We start from the raw sequence: 19,726 nt of genomic DNA, 5'->3' as shown, positions 1-19,726 counted from the left end.
TGTATAACTTTGATAATATTCATACGGTGTACAGTATTGCATTACACTGCACTCGAAATCTGAAATGTTGACATTATGCAATGAACAATACGACTATTCATATAGACCTAGTCATGATGTGATATTCATTCTCATTTTCAAACCTTTACATCAGATCATCTTTAGGACCTGATGATTATACTAATAATCACTTTATATACCGCAAATTGCAAAATGCCCCTAAGCGGTTAAGAGAAAGGAAATGTGAAGTGAAAAAGGGAATACTTTGCACTATATTTAACATTGTAAGGTGAACTAAATCAATCAATACGAAAAGTAGAATATACTTTTCTTTCTAGGGACTATTCACATCCTATACGGTAATATTCGGCAATGTGTGTGATCATGATGTAGAGTGATGCATTATGCCACCAGAAGAAGAGTTGAAAGGGGGGCAATTCAGATTTGATGTGAGCATTTGAACTACTAGACCTACCCCATGTTGCGAAATATTACAACAAGAAAGATCCGATAGCTTACATACGTTATATCCGTCATAAATTGGTCAAAACTCCGTTATGTTCCCAAGATAGTTCCAGCCGACGTCACAAACTCAGGGGAAAATGTCATGAACATGATGAATCCTGACATTTTACATCACAAGCTGAAAATAGCACCCTGACACGCTGAGCCGTAGATACTCGACAGTGCAAATACTGTCTACAGCTTGATAGGCGGGGCCTAAATTCAATGCGTGGACACAGAAATTTTATTGTTCGCAATGCGCGTACAGCGCAGAGCAGAGATCAATTACTCTTAGATCCATCGAAAACCTCTATATTTCAATGTGGATTAATAAAAGTAAGTATGACACACAAATATATTGCATATTTCAATTTTCTTTGAATTGCAGATATCACACGAACATTCCTGAAGTTTGGATTCATCTTGTTCATGTTCATCATGGCGTTTGGACTTACATTCTATGCGCTCCTCATGAACCAGGTGTGTATATACACCATGTGCACAATGCAGTGGTAGCCAATTAATAAATCCATAATTTGTCTTGTACTTTTGGAAAATTAACAAAAAATCTCATTGACAAAGTTGACTATTTATTCGGCTATTGATAAATGCTTGCCTACATCTGATTGTGATAGAATTTTGAATCTAGTCCGGAATAAATTATTTCTTCACAGGATGACAATGTTGTTTCATCATGACTTTTATTCAAGTTCAAAGACGATGATATGATATATATACATGTATATACATAAAGAGACCACGTCCACCGTTTCCATTCCAAGCAAATGGCAGGTCAATACATGGATTACAAAACAATTAGCACGTACCAATATGGTTTCACAGGCCTAATTCATTTCCCATAGACTCGTGTGTTAGAGTAGCACTTTTAAAAAAAATCATAAAAATAAGGAGGAAATTCGAGGGTTGAATGTTTACTACCAGTGGATAGGATATATGTCTGACATTCCATATCTGACCAGAAAAGGGTACTTCGACCAGCTCATTTTGAAAATAAATCAGCATTTATGAAGACTACACCTGACAGGATCAAATTCATTACGTGAGAGAGTAAAATGGCCCAATTCTTCCACCAATAAAAAAGAATAGTTCCAGAGTAGTGATATATCTATCCAATTTAGAAAGAGGAAGTTCAGTAGGTACCCTCCCTAGAATCAGTGTGAGATTGTCAATCATATTCATTCATTTTGGTCAATCAACAATATCAAATTTAAAAATTGAGAATGGGTTGGATCGAATGAATATTCTTGGCCTGCCAGTTGTAGGTACGCCCGTGTAACCATACAAAAAATTATTTAGAGTAACATTAGTGCAGGAAAATAATCAGTTAAAATAATGATTGTGCTAATGATCTCGTGCTGAGGTTTCCCATTTTTATGCTCTCCATGTAACTTCATCTAAAATTCGACTATATTTATATATTTTTTATCTTTTTTTATAATAATAATGCAAAACATGAATAGGTGCTTTAATAAGCGCGTTTCTTAGCGCGCTAATTCCTAATCATGATTGACACTTGGGGACAAACATGAAATCGGCATAAGTAAACAAATATATTAAAGAAAGAAAAAATATGAAACAATAACATCATCTGGCTGAAAGCCGGGAAAACATTGCTATGTATAAAACATAATGGCAACCATGCACTCAGTAAATTTGCAATGTGCCGGTAATTACTTATGCATGGCAAATTTACCCGATACATCGCTAGCCATATATCGGTAATTACTTCTGCATGGTTGTCAGGAAAATTGATTAATTGCCAAAATTTTCAACCATTCTATAAAACAAGTCATACACAGGTTTGTTCGTGCATCATAAACTATTGATAATGCTTGCTTACATTTAAATATGATTAAATTCAGAGCTAATCTGGAATAGATTATTTATTCATAGATGACAATATGTAACTTGATAAAAACAATGGGAAATTATTGATTTTTTGATCTAATGCACAAATATCATATCCCCCAGACTATGTGTCGTCATCTACAAGTAATCCATAGCAATGATTTTATCGCTAGTTTTAATGTTATAAAACTTTTTATAAGTCTTTGATACGGGTGTTTGTAAGCGCGCTATTTTCTGTTCATGATCAACATTCGGGGTATTACAGAAAAGAAATTGTGAAACAATACATAGCAATATTAAAAGCTGGAGTGCACCTCCAATTGACCGACCCATAACTAAATTCATGTAGTAAAAATGTACGTTTTGAGTAAGACTTTGCATTATGTATGTGAGGAGTAGTTTATTCCAAATCTGATTAAAACGATTATCATTATCATCATTAATTATTATTGCTCTATTGTCTACAGAACGCCTTCCACTCCCTTGAATACTCTTTAGCGAAGACATTCGTCATGATGATAGGCGAGTTTGACTTCGAATCCATCTTCTTTACCACAAACTACATGGAATCTGAGTCTATTTCATTGATGGATAATGATGCTTTCATGGGCACGGTATTCTTATCGAAACTCACCTATCTCTTCTTTATTCTCTTCGTCGTCCTCATGCCCATCCTCATGATGAACATGCTGGTAAGTACACATACGTTCATAACCACGCACACCACACACCCTCACATCAACACACCCACCCATGTGTATGTATGTGTGTGTATAAAACATCCACAACACCCATCAAAACACCCATATACGCGTCTATCCTCACACGTGGCATAGACAAGGATATCAAACAGAACAACACAGGAATGGAGCAAAGAGCAGGCGCGTAGCCGGGGGGGGGGGGGGGGGGGGCGGGGTGGGGCGGTCGCCCCCCCCCAAAACGTCCCCAAAAATAAAAAAAAGAAGGAAAAAAAGAGAGGAGAAAAGAAAAAGGGAAGGAGGAAAGGGAAGAAAGGTAGCTTTGTGTTTTTTTTTCTTTTTATTCTTTTTTTTTTCTTAAAGAGAAACTCCATCACTCTTGCTTTAAATTTATATATGAATTTTTCTTCCGCGCTGCGCGCGGTTAAATGACAATATTGCAATTCTCCATTGTTTCCCCACCCTTTCTCTAACCCTGTTTTTCCACCTCAGGTATATGTGTTTCTTACCGGTTAAGTTCAAATGTATCCATTAGGGCATGGAATTAGAGTAAGGCTACGCCAAAGTATATGAAGTTATCTTTTTTTTTAATTGATCGTGCAACTTCTGGTCGGGTCGGCTCCGGGCGGGTAAAATTTATATCAATTTCTGCCGCAACCTCCATAAAGTCAACTTCTCCTGCTTTTCAGCTCATTACCAAACAACCATAATTCTGGGACAAACAGGTTCCTAAAATTCGCGTCGTATTAAATAAAGAAGTACAATATTTTTTTTTATCAAATTCTATTAAACTTCATGTCATTTCCCTTCACATTCATCTCCTGCCCTGTTTTGCGCCCTCAGTTTGAAATTTTGAATGACACTTAAGTTTCTTTATTATTCAAAATGAAGCACTTCAGGATGATAAGTCAAAGAAATTAGGAATCCTCTTTTTTTTTTAATTCAATTTCAATAAATCACAGAAGTTTCAACTTTTTGCGCACTATTTCCTCATAAAGAAGTTCAATAATCTTAGAAAATCATTTTAATTAGAGCCGATGGTGGTATTAGACGTATCTGCATTATTTTGATGAAACGTCCGCCCTTTGAAATTTCAGAGTTTCATTGCTCTGCGCGGGACTGAATATCTTTCTCCCCGGCATATATACACTTCTTCTCCTCTATTTTGCGAGTTAAAGATATGCACTGTCGCTAAATTGTTTGTAATCAAATCTGATATTTCCAAGGGAAGTATTCAATATATCTTTGAGAAGACCCTTTAGTCGGGACCCTTTTCATGGCAAAAAAACTGATAAAACGCTTTAGCTTCCGCGCTTCGCGCGAGGGTATTATTATTTTAATTTCCTCCAATGTATTCCTTTTTTGTGCGTTCACAATCACTTTTTGAAAACAAATTAGATTCATGAAAACAATATTCAAAATCACAATGAGTCAACTAAATTGGAGCTGAAATAGGCACTAGAGACAAGAGAGACGGCTCCTTTTCATTTTAATTTATGAAACACCAAAAGCTTCGCGCTTCGCGCGGGAGGGGGAAACTCCCCCTCCCTGCACCCACCCCCTAGGGAGCGCGCTTCGCGCGCTCTGTAAGTGTTGGCACGCTTCGCGTGCATTTACCGCCCCCTCCAAAATGAAATCCTGGCTACGCGGTTGGCAAAGAGAGAGAGAGGGGGGGGGGGTAAAGGTGGCAGACATCATTATAAGAAAACACATGCACAGTTTTGCCGACTCCCTGGAATTTTAAACGAAAATATATGATTAGATTATTAATTACATATATTTGAGCGTGTAGACTTGTCTTCCATTTACTTTCAGGTCGGTTTAGCCGTTGATGACATCCAAGCTATACAAGCTAAAGCTCATCTGCATCGCCTTACAATGCAGGTAAGTGTTGCTAAAATCATGTGTGTCTGTGTGTTGTTTTTTCTGGGGGGCTTGGTAGAGGGAGTCTATAACATGGGGCTAAAAACATGAAGCCCCATGCGTTATATAATGCCACGTCTTTGGCAGTAAGGACGAAAACAGGACACATTCTCAACTGATATCCAGGTTTGAAGATGTTTTTTCATCTCCCCTTCGGAGGAAATCTTGTCCCCTCAACCTTCTGAACTCTTCGATGAGCTCTGGTCAAATATCAATAATCTAGATAGGCCTACCAGAAACTAAAGTAAAAATTAGAAGTAGAAAATAAGCTCTTGTCGTTTTAATCTTTCTGAATTAAAAGGAGAAAAACAATGACAAATATTAATATCTGAACTGAGTACCTCAAATGAAACTCGTTTTATATTCCATCATTGCTATGAAACTTTTATGGGAAAGATGCATTCAATATTTACTGGTGAACTTTGGTGTATCATTTTCCAGCAGAACTTGTTTTCACACTTTGCCTCTTTCTCTATATATGTATGGACTCGCGTAAGGATTAGGGCGGACCGGTGTGTATGAGGGTGTGTTTCTTGGTGTGTGTCAGAGGCAGAGCAAAAAGTTCGTTGGGCGGGAGCAAAAATGATATGATTTTTTTATATAGATATTAACGCATTTTATCCCAATTCATTTCCTTTTTTTTTTATTTATCCCTTCATTTTCTTCATAATTTTCTCTTCATTCCCCATTATCTTCCTTTTTTGGCACCACAAAAGGGAATCGTGTACAGTTTGCACCTTGTCTACCTATATTTAACACTTTTCCTTCCTACTTTTTTTTGGGGGGGTGGAAAAAGAGGCAAGGGCCTTTAAAACTCCGAGATTCACAATATTGATGAAAAATGTAAATAACTGATATTTCTTCATTTACAGAGGGGATGGAAGACCGTTTTGGAAGGGACTCTTTCTTTTCTCTTAATCTGTTTTCTTTCCCCATCTTTCCCTTACTCTTTATTTCCTTCCATCTTTAATTTTTCCGATTTATCGACAAAAATCAATGGCAAAGGCTACCACTTCTTAATAATAATAACAATAATAATACGTAACATTTATATAGCGCTTGATACAAGTGTTTCTAAGCGCTGCATACTATTACCCCGGCTTTATACGGCTACCCTGATCGGGCGCATCGAGCATTCAAGGAATTTCTTCTTACCGGGTACCCACTACACCTGGGTCAAGAGTGGCAAATGTAGATAAACGCCTTGCCAAAGGACGCTAGATCTGCGGTGGGATTTGCACCCCTGACATTGTGGTTCACAGTCCGGAGACTTATCCACTGAGCCACAAAATCTCTACACCTTTTTATACACCTCTACACCTTTTTATAATTTCATGTTCCTATTTTTTATTTTCTTAAGTTCGAATTCCCCCTTTCTTTCCTGTCCTTTCTTTTCCTACCCCCCCCCCCCTCCTTATTTCCCCCTTCTCCCTTTCCGTCTCTTTCCTTGAAATCATCCCTTTCTCTTTCTTTCCCCTCTCCGTGGCCAGCATGGTTCAGCCCATGCGCACAACATCATTTAATAAAGTATTAAATTTCATTTTACTTTTAAAAATCTTATTTTGTATAGTTCCTTTTTATCATCATGATCATTGCTATCAAGTCCTTATGGACCACATTTTGGGTGACATAAATTGCATAAACAGATAAATTTTCCAGCTGAGGAAAGTGTAATGAGCCCATGACCTCCTGAAATCGAACTTAAAATAGAATTAATCCATCACATATATTTTCATGTTTTTTAAATATGTGAAAATTAATATACGACTACATCAAAATAATACGTTTTATCGCCGTGGTGTAGACACTGTTATACTTCAAGTTATAAATTCCAGTCGCCTTTGGAAATATATATTACCACTTTAGTTCATGTTTAATGTAATGTGCAGGTATACTCCTGAATCAATTCTAGAAACTATACAGTTCTAGAAATGATTTATTGATTTCTTTACAATAACTGCCTTGTTCGAAGGCAATCAATGATAATATTTCAATGTTATATATTGTTATACTCGTTTGAAATACGAATCTACGATTTATGTAAAGTAGATTAGATCATTCAAAGGGGCCTTTAGAATGATTGATGATTCGCTCGGCTTTCGGTTTACTCACTCTTTCAAGCATATGTTTTTTTATATACCAATTATAATTCATTGTATTGTTTAACTCATCAATATTATGTTGATTATTTTAAGGAGTCTCTCATTCTCTGACGTTAAACCCTGAATTTCCATGCAGGACCTTTTAATTGATTTAACACAAATTTACGATAAAAAAGAGAGGGTTATTAAATCAAAATAAAAGAAAAATGGGAAAAAAGAAAAGGGCAAACTTGACCAACCAAGAAATAGGGCAGAGGTTGTTCCTTTTTAGAATTCCCTGTTCTCATTATTCTTTTCTTCCCTATTTACCTTTTTATTTTCCCCCTTCCTTTCTTTTCCTTCTTTTCTTGTCCTTTTCTTTTCTTTTCTTTCTCTACTTCCTATTCCCTTTCCCTCTCCTTCCTTGTCAGTCTCACATCTCTTTATTTCCCCTCTCCTTTTTTAAAAAAGTGGAGGGGGCAAGATCCCTTCGTTCCCGCATGGATCCGCGAATGCGCCCAATGTCCTTGTGGATTTTGCTAATTTTGGTATTTGATGAAGAATTAGATTTCATCTTTCTTTTTTTAAATCACATTTTGCTTAGTTCCTTTTTTATAGTTGTTATCAAGGCCTTATGGACCACATTTTGGGTGACATATATTGCATAAACAGATAAATTTCCAGCCGAGGAAAGTGTAATAAGCCCATGACTTCCTAAAATCGAACTTGAAATAGAATTAATCAATCACATATATTTTCAGGTTTCTTTGAATATGTGAAAACAAATATATGACTACATAAAATGTGATCGTTTTGATAGACGTGGTGTAGATACTGATACTTCAAGTTCTTTATTGCTGTAGCCTTTGGAAATTTAATAGTACCACTTCGGTTCGTGTTTGATTTAATGTGCAGGTACTCCTGAATTAGCTCATAATTATGATGCAGTGGCAGCGGAAACGGAGGGGGGGGGGGAGATTGGGGCAGCCCCCTCACTTTTTTTCCAAAACTGTTCCGCGGCCCCTGTAATGTACATTAAAACTAGTGTTACTAAAAAAATTGGAAATCCTCCGATTAAATTAAAACTGATTCTAGCCCATTCCGGCCTAATTTGAATGTTCCCCAATCCTTTCTGATTTTTATTTCGCATTCGCGGAGGGAGAACAAAATACTCTCGAAACCACAAGAATACGTGTATTCGGATGGATTCGCAGCTGATTCTGTTGCGGTGTAGCCCGGCCGTAAATCAGGGTTACACCAAAATAGAATAATTTTCCCGAATAAATTCGGACCGATTCTGCCAGAATAAATATTGTCTGCCTATAGGATGGATTCTGTGCATTCGGAAACTATTCGTATCTGATTCAGGGAGCTCCCCGAATCAGAGTACACGTATTCGGGAGCATTCTGTTCTCCCTCCCAGAATGCGAAAAAAAAAATCGTGAGGGCTTCGAGCTCGATGAAAATTGTCAAAAACCAGCCGAGCACCATCTAAATGCTCCCAAATGTGGCCAAGACAAATTTCATTCAGGCTACTTTTGGGATGTATTCGAATGGAATTCGGAGGGATTCTGGGAGGCATTTTAGTTATTCTTAGTTGTCACTTCTTGGCGATTCTGTTCTGATTTGGGACCTATTCCGGACCTATTTGTCCCTGATTCGGGGAGCTGATTCTGTTCCGGTGTAACACAAGCTTAATCGGCCCGAATGAAATTTGTCGTGCATAATATGTATGAATATGTGTTATTTGAAATCGTAAGGGATACCCCAACTTTGAAAATGGTCATACGCTGTTTTGCAGATTAGAAATAATTACAATACAAGACTCCAGTCGTAGCTGAACACCTCTTTATTTTTTACAAGCTTTCGGAAAACCTTCATCAGGTAATATACGTAATTGTAAAATAATAATAATAAGATAAAAATGTATATATACCAAAAAGAAAGTAAAGAGAAAGGGTGATTAATTGACTAATGACATCAAAGAAAAAAAATCATGTCGCATGCATGTTGTATATTTACTTGAATTATGTAATAGATATTTTTTATCTTTGCCTCTCCCTTGAGTAAATATTTTTCAAAATATTTACATGAACGTATAATATTTACATAGGCATAATTTTTTGAAGAGCCAAATAATATATTGTTTACAACATGAACATATTACTTATTTTCTTGAAATTCTGAAAAGAAAATTGTTTTAACACGGATTCGTCCAGATAATACTGAATGATGAAACAAATTCAGCAACCAGTCTCTAATTACTATGACATGAATTCTTAAAGTTGCATTTGACATGACAATAAACTATAAGCTGCGCTATATTCATCATCAAAGTATTAAGATCAAAATTTCGATTTCCCATTTTACATCCAATTAACAGTGTTTTCTTAATTGAACCATTTGTTCTTCGAAAACAAAATGAATAATCTTTGATATTATGTTTCATTAGACTTGGACATTTTTTTTCCAAAAAAAAGTAGAAGTAGATAATTTTCAATGGTTTCATTATCATTACACGTTGATATGTTTTTTTTAATTTTCCACTTGTACAAGTTGTCTTGAGAAGGTAATATTCTGTGAAAAGTATGAGGTTGAATTTTGAAATGTTCTTATCTTTAATCTTTTAAATTAAATATAAAGTATGTCTTTCTACGCGAAATTTACATGCCAACTTTAGTTGTTTTCACCAAATTTCCAATGTCAAGACATTTCTCCCTTGTTGGGGAGGGGGGGGGGTACAAAGCTTTAATATGTGCATTGTATGAGTTTTCTAGGAAATTTCCTAGCCTGTATCATGCATAAATATATACATGTATATATAACAAGAATTATCCATGACAAAAGGTTATTTTGATTTCGAATAGAAATCAAACATACTAAGTCTACCTTCAATAATCGGTCTGACATAGATATTACTTATATCTTTCTAACGTGTCGAATTTCATTAAAAAAAACCCCGATTCTTCTGCAAAGCCTTGTTTATAATAAATCTCTGACATTGGAACAATCGTACCAACATAAATAGATGATTGGAGGCATAATTGAAAATTTTATGATTATGATACCATAGCATTTAATATATTTCTTATCGATGAAAAAAATGAACAATTTCATTATATTTACTTTGGTAACATTACAAAACATCAATTATTTTCACGTTGAATATTCTCAGAGTTCTCTTGACAAAGATATAATATGGATACATCACAAAACGAAATTGATAAAGAAGATTCAACACATGAATATTGTACAGAGTGATGTTCTTGTTAAAGCTGTTTTGCATACATTACATTGTCTCGAATACGACTTTTCCTTTGTTTTTTATTGGAACCTGTCATCGACTAATACTACCGCAGCCATCTTGAAAAAAATCATATCAAAACAAACGTGTACTATCATTTCTGAACATGATTTACAGATCGTTATTCAACACTAAAGTCTTTACTTGATTCCATGAAAATCTTCCCCTTCGGCAACATTCGCCGGTGATCGCACCTTACGGTAGCCCTATCTGACATGCTATTTACGGTTCTTGCATTGGTTTAAGCGGCTACGCCATTTAGAGTGCAAGTTTAACATTAAAAAAATATTTATGAAGAGAATTGTTTTTTCGTAAACCTCGTCTGTGTTGTGTATTTAAGAACGCTTGGCAGGTTATTAGTTTCAGTTCATTTTGATTTCTTGACATTAAAGGCTTGCCTGAAAGCATCCCGATAATTTTCACTGAATGCCGTGTATATGATGGGATTTATAACAGAGTTGATATATCTCAGAGATTCGCATGTCCTCAATATCGCATCGATTGCCGGCCCTCTAAAAGAGCGTAATATGTTGTAACATCTTATTCCACATGTTCCAACGATCGTGGCAAATAAGGAAAGTGCTTCCAACGGAGCTAACAAACAGAAGAACACACCGTTTATTATAAGCATTCTCGAGACCTGATTTTGCAGTTTCTTCCTGTTTTCACCATGCACCCGCAACCTGCCTGACCTGTTCAAACCACGGACGATCTTTATGTAAAAGACCACGTTGACTAAAAAACAGATGAAGAATGGAATGGCCCGCATACCACTCCAAAGGATTCCAATCCCCGTTTCTCTTGTAAGGCACAACGTGATTGTGTCTGGGTAGTCTACAAACCGCGGTTCTCCAGTTGGCAGGGTTGGCCATAATAAACATATTACTTTGAAGAAACCACCCGATGATGGTGATAATACAGCAAGAACGACTATCATCGATATGAACCATGACGCACAACAGACAATGGCTATCACTATTTTCTTGTAAAACTTATCTAATGCTTTCATTTTTAGAGGATGGCATACTGCGAAGAAACGATTTATAGTTACCAGTGTGATGAAGAACAAGGAGGCATAATGTGTCCCGTCGGATAATAGAGATACAAAGACACAGCCAAAAGCGCCAAGAAACGCATCGTCATACAGAATAGGCGAGGTAGCAAAACGCCAAATCCGTAGTCCAATTGAAACTGAAAGAAAGATTATGTCAGAAACCGCCAGATTCAATAGGAACCAGTTTGGGGAGATTCGTATTTGATGGATTTTAAGGACTACGTAGATGAAAGCTAAGTTACCAAGTACTCCGACCACTAAAAGTAGAGGAAGAAACGCTGCAAAATAAAAGTAGTCCCCTTGACCTTGACTATTCGTGAAGATGTCTGCAAGACCTTCTATTAGGACAAATAAAAGCTCACATTCAGGATCCAATGACATATTGTACATTATCAAGCTCTCCATTCTAACCTGCGAAAGGACTTTGTTAAAATGGTATTGCAGAAGAGCAGTTATCAAACAAACTATCACGAATTTGCGAGAAACTGAGGTAGGGCTACCAGTAAAACATTCTCTCCCTTTCTTCTAATAACTTGTAAGCCAACCAAATATCAATGAAACCTCAAGAAAATCAGAGTCACTATTGGCCAACTGAGCTGTTGAATTCTGGGTACGAAATGAATCTGACGGTGCTCTGCGTAAAACTTTCAATGCTTCTACAAGTCACGTGCATCGGGCGGGATTCCGGGAGGGGGCGGAGCTTGAAAAGGAAATGAAGTGGATAATAGGCCAACGCTGCAACATCCAGTTGAGCACGTCAAGTGCTTCTAAAAAATGCAACGTTTGACGTCAAAATTGAAAGATCGTACTGGCCATAATTCCTGGAATCCATAGTACAGATCGGAGGGGGTGGGGTTAAAGGAGGACGTACATGCCCCATTTTGAGTAAACTTTCTTTCTGATTTTTTTATTTTTAATATTTAGAAAGTGCCCTTATGGTAATACGGGACCCTCTCCTGCTATGATAGCCCTAATTTACCACACAAAGTGGCCATGGAGCAGACGCCAGGGTACTTTGGTGGACACAAACAGAAACTACTGACGTCCCTTTTCTGAATTATAAACAGGGGTATACAGTTACATAGTCTATCCAGATATTTCTCTCTTTTTTCTTCTCCCCTACTTTTTTCTCCTTTCCCTTGCCTTCCTTTTTTTTTATTGAAAAATCAATGGGTGTGGTCATGTCCTTGCCGTCTGTATCGTCTTTCCTGTGTATTACGCCCGAGTCGCTGAAAGCTCTATACGTCATTGAACGAAAACTCGCTATAGTATTTCATCCGTGCGATTGTAGGTTTCTGCTGGTAGGGCTACACTTTTACAAAAATGATGGCGCCACCTGGTAAAACAATATTTCTATTTCTTTCTAGCAGGCGATAGTGGGGATCCACCGTTTCAATTCAGAAAATAGTATGTCTATCTAGTGATCGCTGGACTAGCTCCCTTGCAACTTTATTTATTTTTGAGGGGGGCGTGCAGATCCATCATGATTTCCATACCCCCCCACCCCCCAAAAAAAAAAAACGCACATCGCAATTTCACCAAACTTCAAGTTCAATATATTACATCGATGATTCGGGGAAGAAGCTCAAGAAGCTTATAGGAAGTGGCTTATCTGATAAACAATAAATGACAAAATAAATCAGGTCAAAGGACACCACCTTTTTTGGATTCCCCGTTTAAAAGCCAAGGTGGAGGGGGAGGGACAAGTGGGTGACAAAAGGAAAGGTCAAGCACGGGGGGGGGGGTGAAAAAATGTGTATATCGCAAAATCATTTTTCCAGAGTGTAAGATGGCAGTTCAGAGCATTCTTATAGCTTCGAAATGTTTCTGACAGCTTATACCTATTATTTACAAATCAATCTCGTTTTCTTCTCTCTTCATTTTTCAAAATTTCTGGGGACAACTTTGGTAATGTCCCACCTCTTCTCCTTAGTGCCTATACCGACAATGGTCGTACACAAAATCATAAAAAGATGGCTATTGTCGTTGTGTGCTCCTCCATGTCACTCTCACTCCTATAAATTGATTTATCTTGTTTCATGTTTTTTTTATGATTGTATTTTTTATTAGGTTGATTATGTAATGGAACTGCAGTGTAAGTTTCCTCTATGGGTGTGGCGTTCGTCTGTTATTCGTAGGAAGTCGTTCATTGTTAGAAAGACCAAGGTTGGTAAATGGATGCAGCTGATATCCAGCTTGAGGAAAGAGTTGAAGAAAGCGATCAAAATCTGCAATAACAAGCAGGTAGGTCAAAAATCATAGACCCGGCCGTATTCTCAGAAGAGACTCTATCACATGGCCCTGGGAAACGGGGGAGCTGGGGTGCTGAAGCATACCCATGATTTTCTTGGGGTTGCTGTGTGTATAATTCTCCATATGCAGCACCCCCCCCCTCTGGAATTCTGGGAGATGTGAAAAAATGCAGAAATGTATCCGATATGACCTAATTTTTGTATTAATTTTTTTTTGCTTTTTATTTTACTTGTCAAATTTCTCGAAACCAAAATGACCTTAATAATGTAGTGAAACCCCTTTTTTCATGCTTGCCGAATTTTCTCGGAACAAAAAATGACCTCAAGTTTTGGTAGTTAACTCCCTTTAATTACTTGTCAAATTTACATCAGCACCCCCTGTAAAAAATCGGGCCTTAGTCTATTATCGCGCTCCTATGGCACCCTGAGTGGGCCAAAATGGCGCATTTTGATTGGATTTTTCTTAGTCACTAGGGTACACGATAAAATAGGGTAATTGTGTAAAAAATTGAAATTATGGTAATTAAATTAGGGTTATTAAAATTAGGGTAATTATGTACAAAAACATGCATAGTCCATGGTCTTGTACCATTGTACAACATCCTTTGAGAATACGAGCCATACAATTGACTTCTTTTTAAAGTTAAAAACATGCTTCTTAATCTTTCTGTCCGTATCAGATGATGCATACAAAACTTTGATGGTCATCTCTGGTTACAAATTAGGAAGGAAAAAAAACCTAACAAATTTATGAAGTCAATGGATGAAAATCGCTCATTAAGCCCCCCCCCGCCCCTCAAAAAAAGAGGCCTGTCTAATGTAATTCTTCAGTTATATGGGTATAGTTTTTCTCAAATTCCTCTAATTAACTCTACGACCTCATCTCAGGCAATATTCAAGATTTACAGTCAGTCTGCAAGCGAATGAGCAAGATTTATTCAAGTCCTCTCGTGGCTGAATTTATGTCCCTGCAAAATCTCGTAAATTGTGAAACTCTCTTTCTCAAAGAATTTAACCACTTTCTTCTTGAGTAATATTGATTATTCTTATACCATGGGAAAGGGTAAATGTTACTCTTTTATATTGGTCATTTCTTTTGAATAAAATATTTTGATAAATAGATGAATTTTTCACTTGAAAAGATGCATCAAACAGAAGTTTCTTCCTCTGTTTTCACTTGCAAATTGCGCAACATTTTGTGTTTTAGGCACAAACATTATTTATATCATCAGAAAGCTCAAACTCTATACATTCTTACAATGTCGCTCCTGATATGTGGCATCTTTTAATGGGTCAGCAGCCAGCTTTTTCCATCAAGATGCAAGACGAGATTTCTGAAATTACTGAGTAACATAAAATCCAGAGTTCTGATTGGCCTCATAATGTTTTTTAAAACAGGCGCGGGTAATTTGAAGAGATTACCACATGGTGAGTGTGACATTGCAGTGGTCCATTGTGCAATGTTGTGGGGAACATTTGAATTTACGTGGGTGTGTGGTCTCCATGACCAATCAGAGCGCAGTATTCTTGTTTTTGAGCTGCTAAATGTACTTGGCGTATGAAAAGCTGGCTGCTGACCCATCTAAAATGCATCTTCTTATAACAATTATATCATATTAAAGCTTAGATCTTCAGCTTTATCATAATCTAAAAATTATGTGTGCTCAAACAGAAGTGTGAAAACAACAACTTTTGTTGGCTGAAAAAATATTTTGTTTTATGTTTTAGATCAAAAGTTTCTCCTTTATTACAAAATCTTGTTAAAAATCTAAACACATGACTTGAAAGAATAATTCTTCTTTACAAAGATACCAAAACATGAAATTTGGTCAATATTTAGAGCAGCAATGGCCGAATAAAAAGAGGTGTTTTGGTCCGCACCAAGCTCAATAACTATGCAAAAACCTTCTAGTCATGAATATCACTTGAATAAAAGAAGCTACTTTTTAAGGGTTTGGTGAAACCATGGATCCTACTAGAACTAGGATCCATGGTGAAACCTAAATCAAACCAATCTATTGTATCCATTCTATAACAGCTTGCTGAGCCCAGTTCTGATGAGGATCGCATCAAGGATATTAATATGAAGGTTGATGAAGTCATTCATGAGATCAGAGAAGGGCATGGCAAGCAGCTTCAGGAGTCAGAGAGAACACAGAGCTCACAAAAGAGCATCCAGAATCGGGTGGGCCATCTTGAGGACAACATGAAACTCTTACACAAGAAGATAGATGCGTTGCTTGAAAGAAGCGCACTACCAAGAGAGTGATTCGCGTTCATATTTTTAAAGCCAGGTCCCCGTTGCATGAAAGTTACGACTATGGAAATTTTGCCATCCAGTGCTAACTACCATGGTTACGCTTATCAAAAGCCAATCAAAATCAAGTATTTCATGCCAGTTGTCATTGGATGGCAAAGTCACCATAATGTTTTGGGCCCAGTAGCTTGGAAAGACAAGCAAATATATGGTTTGAAAAGATTTTTTTTGGAATTCTCCGAAGATCGAGCACTATAATTCCGTTGTTTGCAGTTACATTGGATATGGCACTCTGATACTATTAGGTAAGATGAAGCGCAGACCATAACTGTTTTCTTTTTATCTCACAATATTTAAGAATGAAGGGCATATTTTTGTTCCTCTCGAATGAAAGCAAACGTTATTTCTCTAATATCTTATTACGTGCTTGAATTGTTGGCCTACAGTGAAACATTAATGACCAATATTTTTGTTTTTACTTGCATAATTTAGTTTCTCATAAAGCACAATATCTATAGTATTTTGCAAAAAATATTAGCCTGTAATGAAATACACACTTTCTCCAAACATTCTTGGAGTGCATGTTTATAATGAAAAATGTATAGTTTCAAAAACTAGTTACATCTCTTTGACTTACATGCACTTTTATTACTGGACATATATTTGTCACTGATTGAATCAAAATCCCTTTTTCTTCGTGAACGTATACTGCTTGACATTGGCAATTTAATTTCCAAAACCTTTCTTTTAGCGTCAACTCCCATCACAAAGACTAAAATCTAAACAAATCTTTACGACGTTCTTTATCCCGAAGGCATTAGATATTCATGCTATACTGCATAATAAATGTATGATCATTTACCTAAATTTAGAATATGTATATCTTACGTTTTTAGAAGTCTACGATAAAATGAAATATCTGTATATATTTCCCTAATTACATGCAAATACATGTACATTAAGCATGGAATTAGCAAAAAATTGGAAGATAAAATACAATTAATCTAAAAATCTATCTTACAACATTCATGTGAATCTAGGTTTATATATAGAATTAGCTTTGGCAAATAAATATATTGCAAAATACTTTCCGTAAACATAATTTGAATACTGGATTCATATGAAATGTATTTTGTACTTATGGATGGATATGGATGTGTGTGTGTGTATTTGTGTGTGCGCGTTTGTATTCATCCACCGTGAAAAACCTGGAAACTTAATCCATGGACCTACCATGCTTAATCTAAAACACCACATTCGAATCGAGGACACGGTATCCACGGTAAGATTAGTAGTGCAGTCGAATGCAAACGACTGTATATGCATGTGGTAAAAGTGATAAAAAAAAACACGTTGCAGCGGTCCATGGTTAGCCAGGCTCAATTTACACTGTAGAAGAGGTGTTCGCCCTCAGCGTACACATGTTCTCGTTTGGCGTCAAAATGTCGGATGAATTTGTGTGTCTACGGTAAAAAGGCATTTATTTACTATGAGGGATGAGGACAGGTGTTGCAAACAGTGTAAATGTATCTTTGCATGTACTAACCTTTAAATCCTTGCCTCGACTCGACTCAACTTGAACCAAACCCCTTTTTTCAATTGACTTGATTCGACTCAAATTCGACTGAAGAATGACTAGACTCGAGACGCGATCCACTTTGAAATAGACTTGACTCGCGATTCGAGCACCCGATCTCTATGTTGACTCGAGTCGTTTTGACACTATCAAAAGAGTATCAAAACGAGATCTACGGAGCATTTCATGAAGAACGTTGCAAGTGATTTTCACATTTTTGCTTTCAACCAATCAGATGCAATGAGTTATAGCTGCTTGTAACATTTGCCAGTAGAAATCACAGACATGAATATTCATAAAATGCTCCCCTCGTGGCCACTTCACTTCACTCCGCTCCCCCCCCCCCCCCTGCTTGCAAGAGAGTGGAACATTATTGACGCAAATGTAAGTGTTTCGATTGACATCTATGGCACATACATGCAGGGACATGAATAGGTTTCCGGGACTTACCCCTCATAATTGTAAGGTCATATCCTCATAAACACGTACTTATTTGATTACTCTATTTGAATGGAAATTACGGGAGCTTTAAAGTGACATCGGCTTGACGAGAAAGCTAGATAAGTAATCCTGCCGTGACGGCATAATAACGTCATTTGGGAGCTGTACTCCGGAGACACATTCTACAACCTATCGATTCCTTGGGAAATGCAGTTAAAATCACAAGGGAGAGCTGAGAGGCCTTTGTTGAAAGTTGGTGGACTGGGACAGCAGATCATCCAGATATATGCACCGCCGACAATTGCAGATATGTCATCAAGAGTTAAGAGATTCCGATGCTTTCCCGGACAAATTTCGTCAAAAGCCTCTCAGCTCTCTTTTGTGATTTGACTTGCATTTTAAGAGGAATTGGTGCGTTGTAGAAAGTGTCTCCGAAGTAAATGCGAAAGTCCGAACTATGTCAACATGGCGGGCAGGCGGGGGACGATATCTTGTCAAATTGTAAGTCGACATGGTGAGATACGTTATCTGGCGAGTTGTAGTCTTATCAACAACATGCGTGCATGTGGATCTGGCCATTTACTCTTTGTCAACATGGCGAGATCTTGCCATGTTGAAATACAACTTTTTAGAAGTCGACTTTGCAACGTATTTTGCCATTTTGACATAATGCAATTATGTCGACATGCCATGGCAAGATTAATCATCCCGACAAGTTGATAGCACTTTAAAGCTTCCTTATGAGTCATATAATAATAAACAGTTCTTTTTTTTCCAAGCAGGTATTTCTGCATTTATTAACAATAAAAAAGTAAATCATAGTTACAATTTTATAACAATGATTTAACATCAAACATATATAATGATCAAATTACAAAGGTGACAATTGTATAGATAACAAACAAATTTAAATGCAGAGGCCAGCTATTGTAAGCTGAAAGCTTGAAATAATAGCAGCCAATGTCACATGATGATAATAACGTCTCTATGCGCTCCAAAGGACTTGGGTATTATTACCCCGGGAATCATAATTTTCTCGTAAATTGCAAAGTTTATGATGTGGCAAAAAATAAATCAGTACGGTGTCCTTGAGGTGGCAAAACTGCCCTATCATCACACATATGAGGAAATAATTATTCGGTTGTGCAATGTGATGAAAAAATGGCGGCCATTTTTCACTCTTTCCCGTATGGCCTGCTGTTTGTACTTGGCATACCAACCATACGTAAGTATTTTCTTTTCTTTCCAATTCCACAATTATACTGTCTTCTTTCTATATGTTGCCTGAAATGTTTCAATACGTGCGAAATTTAATAACATTATCATGTTTCCACAACGATAAACGTAGGCTTAAGAGATACTTTACATGGAACATGGATAAATCACATCTATCCAAATGAATTTAGTGGTGTTTCATGATCATAAAAGTGAAAATTTTGTTGTGTTCTATTTCCTAAACTCCATGGTACATATGAAATTTAATCGCCATATCGTCGGCGTTCATCTGAACCGTCGTATCAGTCAATTTTGGTCCCACCCAAAAAAAAAAATCGATTTGAAGATTTTCGCAGATCATGAAAGTACACGTCCTATTCTATTCACAACTAAATTTGTAGGCAGTAATTTGTTTTAGTTCCTAATAGATATGAGGGGGGATTTTCACGGCGATGCCGTACAAATTTTTTACCAAAATGTGCAAATCCCATTGGAAATGTGTTAAGTAGCAGAGCGATACGACGTTTCTTTTGACTGTCCGCGATTTGAATG

The 19,726-nt window shown here is 36.9% G+C and overlaps 1 protein-coding gene across 2 annotated transcripts in view; it reads left to right on the top strand.

Annotated features, from left to right (window-relative positions):
* The window catches only part of LOC121413990 (transient receptor potential cation channel subfamily A member 1 homolog), a 48,344-nt gene extending 32,095 nt beyond the window's left edge, over positions 1-16,249 (top strand). For both annotated transcript variants that reach the window (XM_041607021.1, XM_041607020.1), the window contains exons 15-19: positions 893-984; positions 2,841-3,065; positions 4,887-4,955; positions 13,504-13,677; positions 15,724-16,249. In XM_041607021.1, the coding sequence (XP_041462955.1) occupies positions 893-984; positions 2,841-3,065; positions 4,887-4,955; positions 13,504-13,677; positions 15,724-15,954 (791 nt within the window). In that variant the 3' untranslated portion in view covers positions 15,955-16,249. The remainder of the gene's footprint in view (positions 1-892; positions 985-2,840; positions 3,066-4,886; positions 4,956-13,503; positions 13,678-15,723) is intronic.
* Positions 16,250-19,726: the final 3,477 nt, after the last annotated feature.

The sequence above is a fragment of the Lytechinus variegatus genome, chromosome 4 (genome assembly GCF_018143015.1).
Source record: "Lytechinus variegatus isolate NC3 chromosome 4, Lvar_3.0, whole genome shotgun sequence".
Taxonomy (NCBI): domain Eukaryota; kingdom Metazoa; phylum Echinodermata; class Echinoidea; order Temnopleuroida; family Toxopneustidae; genus Lytechinus; species Lytechinus variegatus.
Note: the sequence above shows the minus strand (reverse complement) of the source record. Positions and strands in the feature narration are given on the sequence as shown.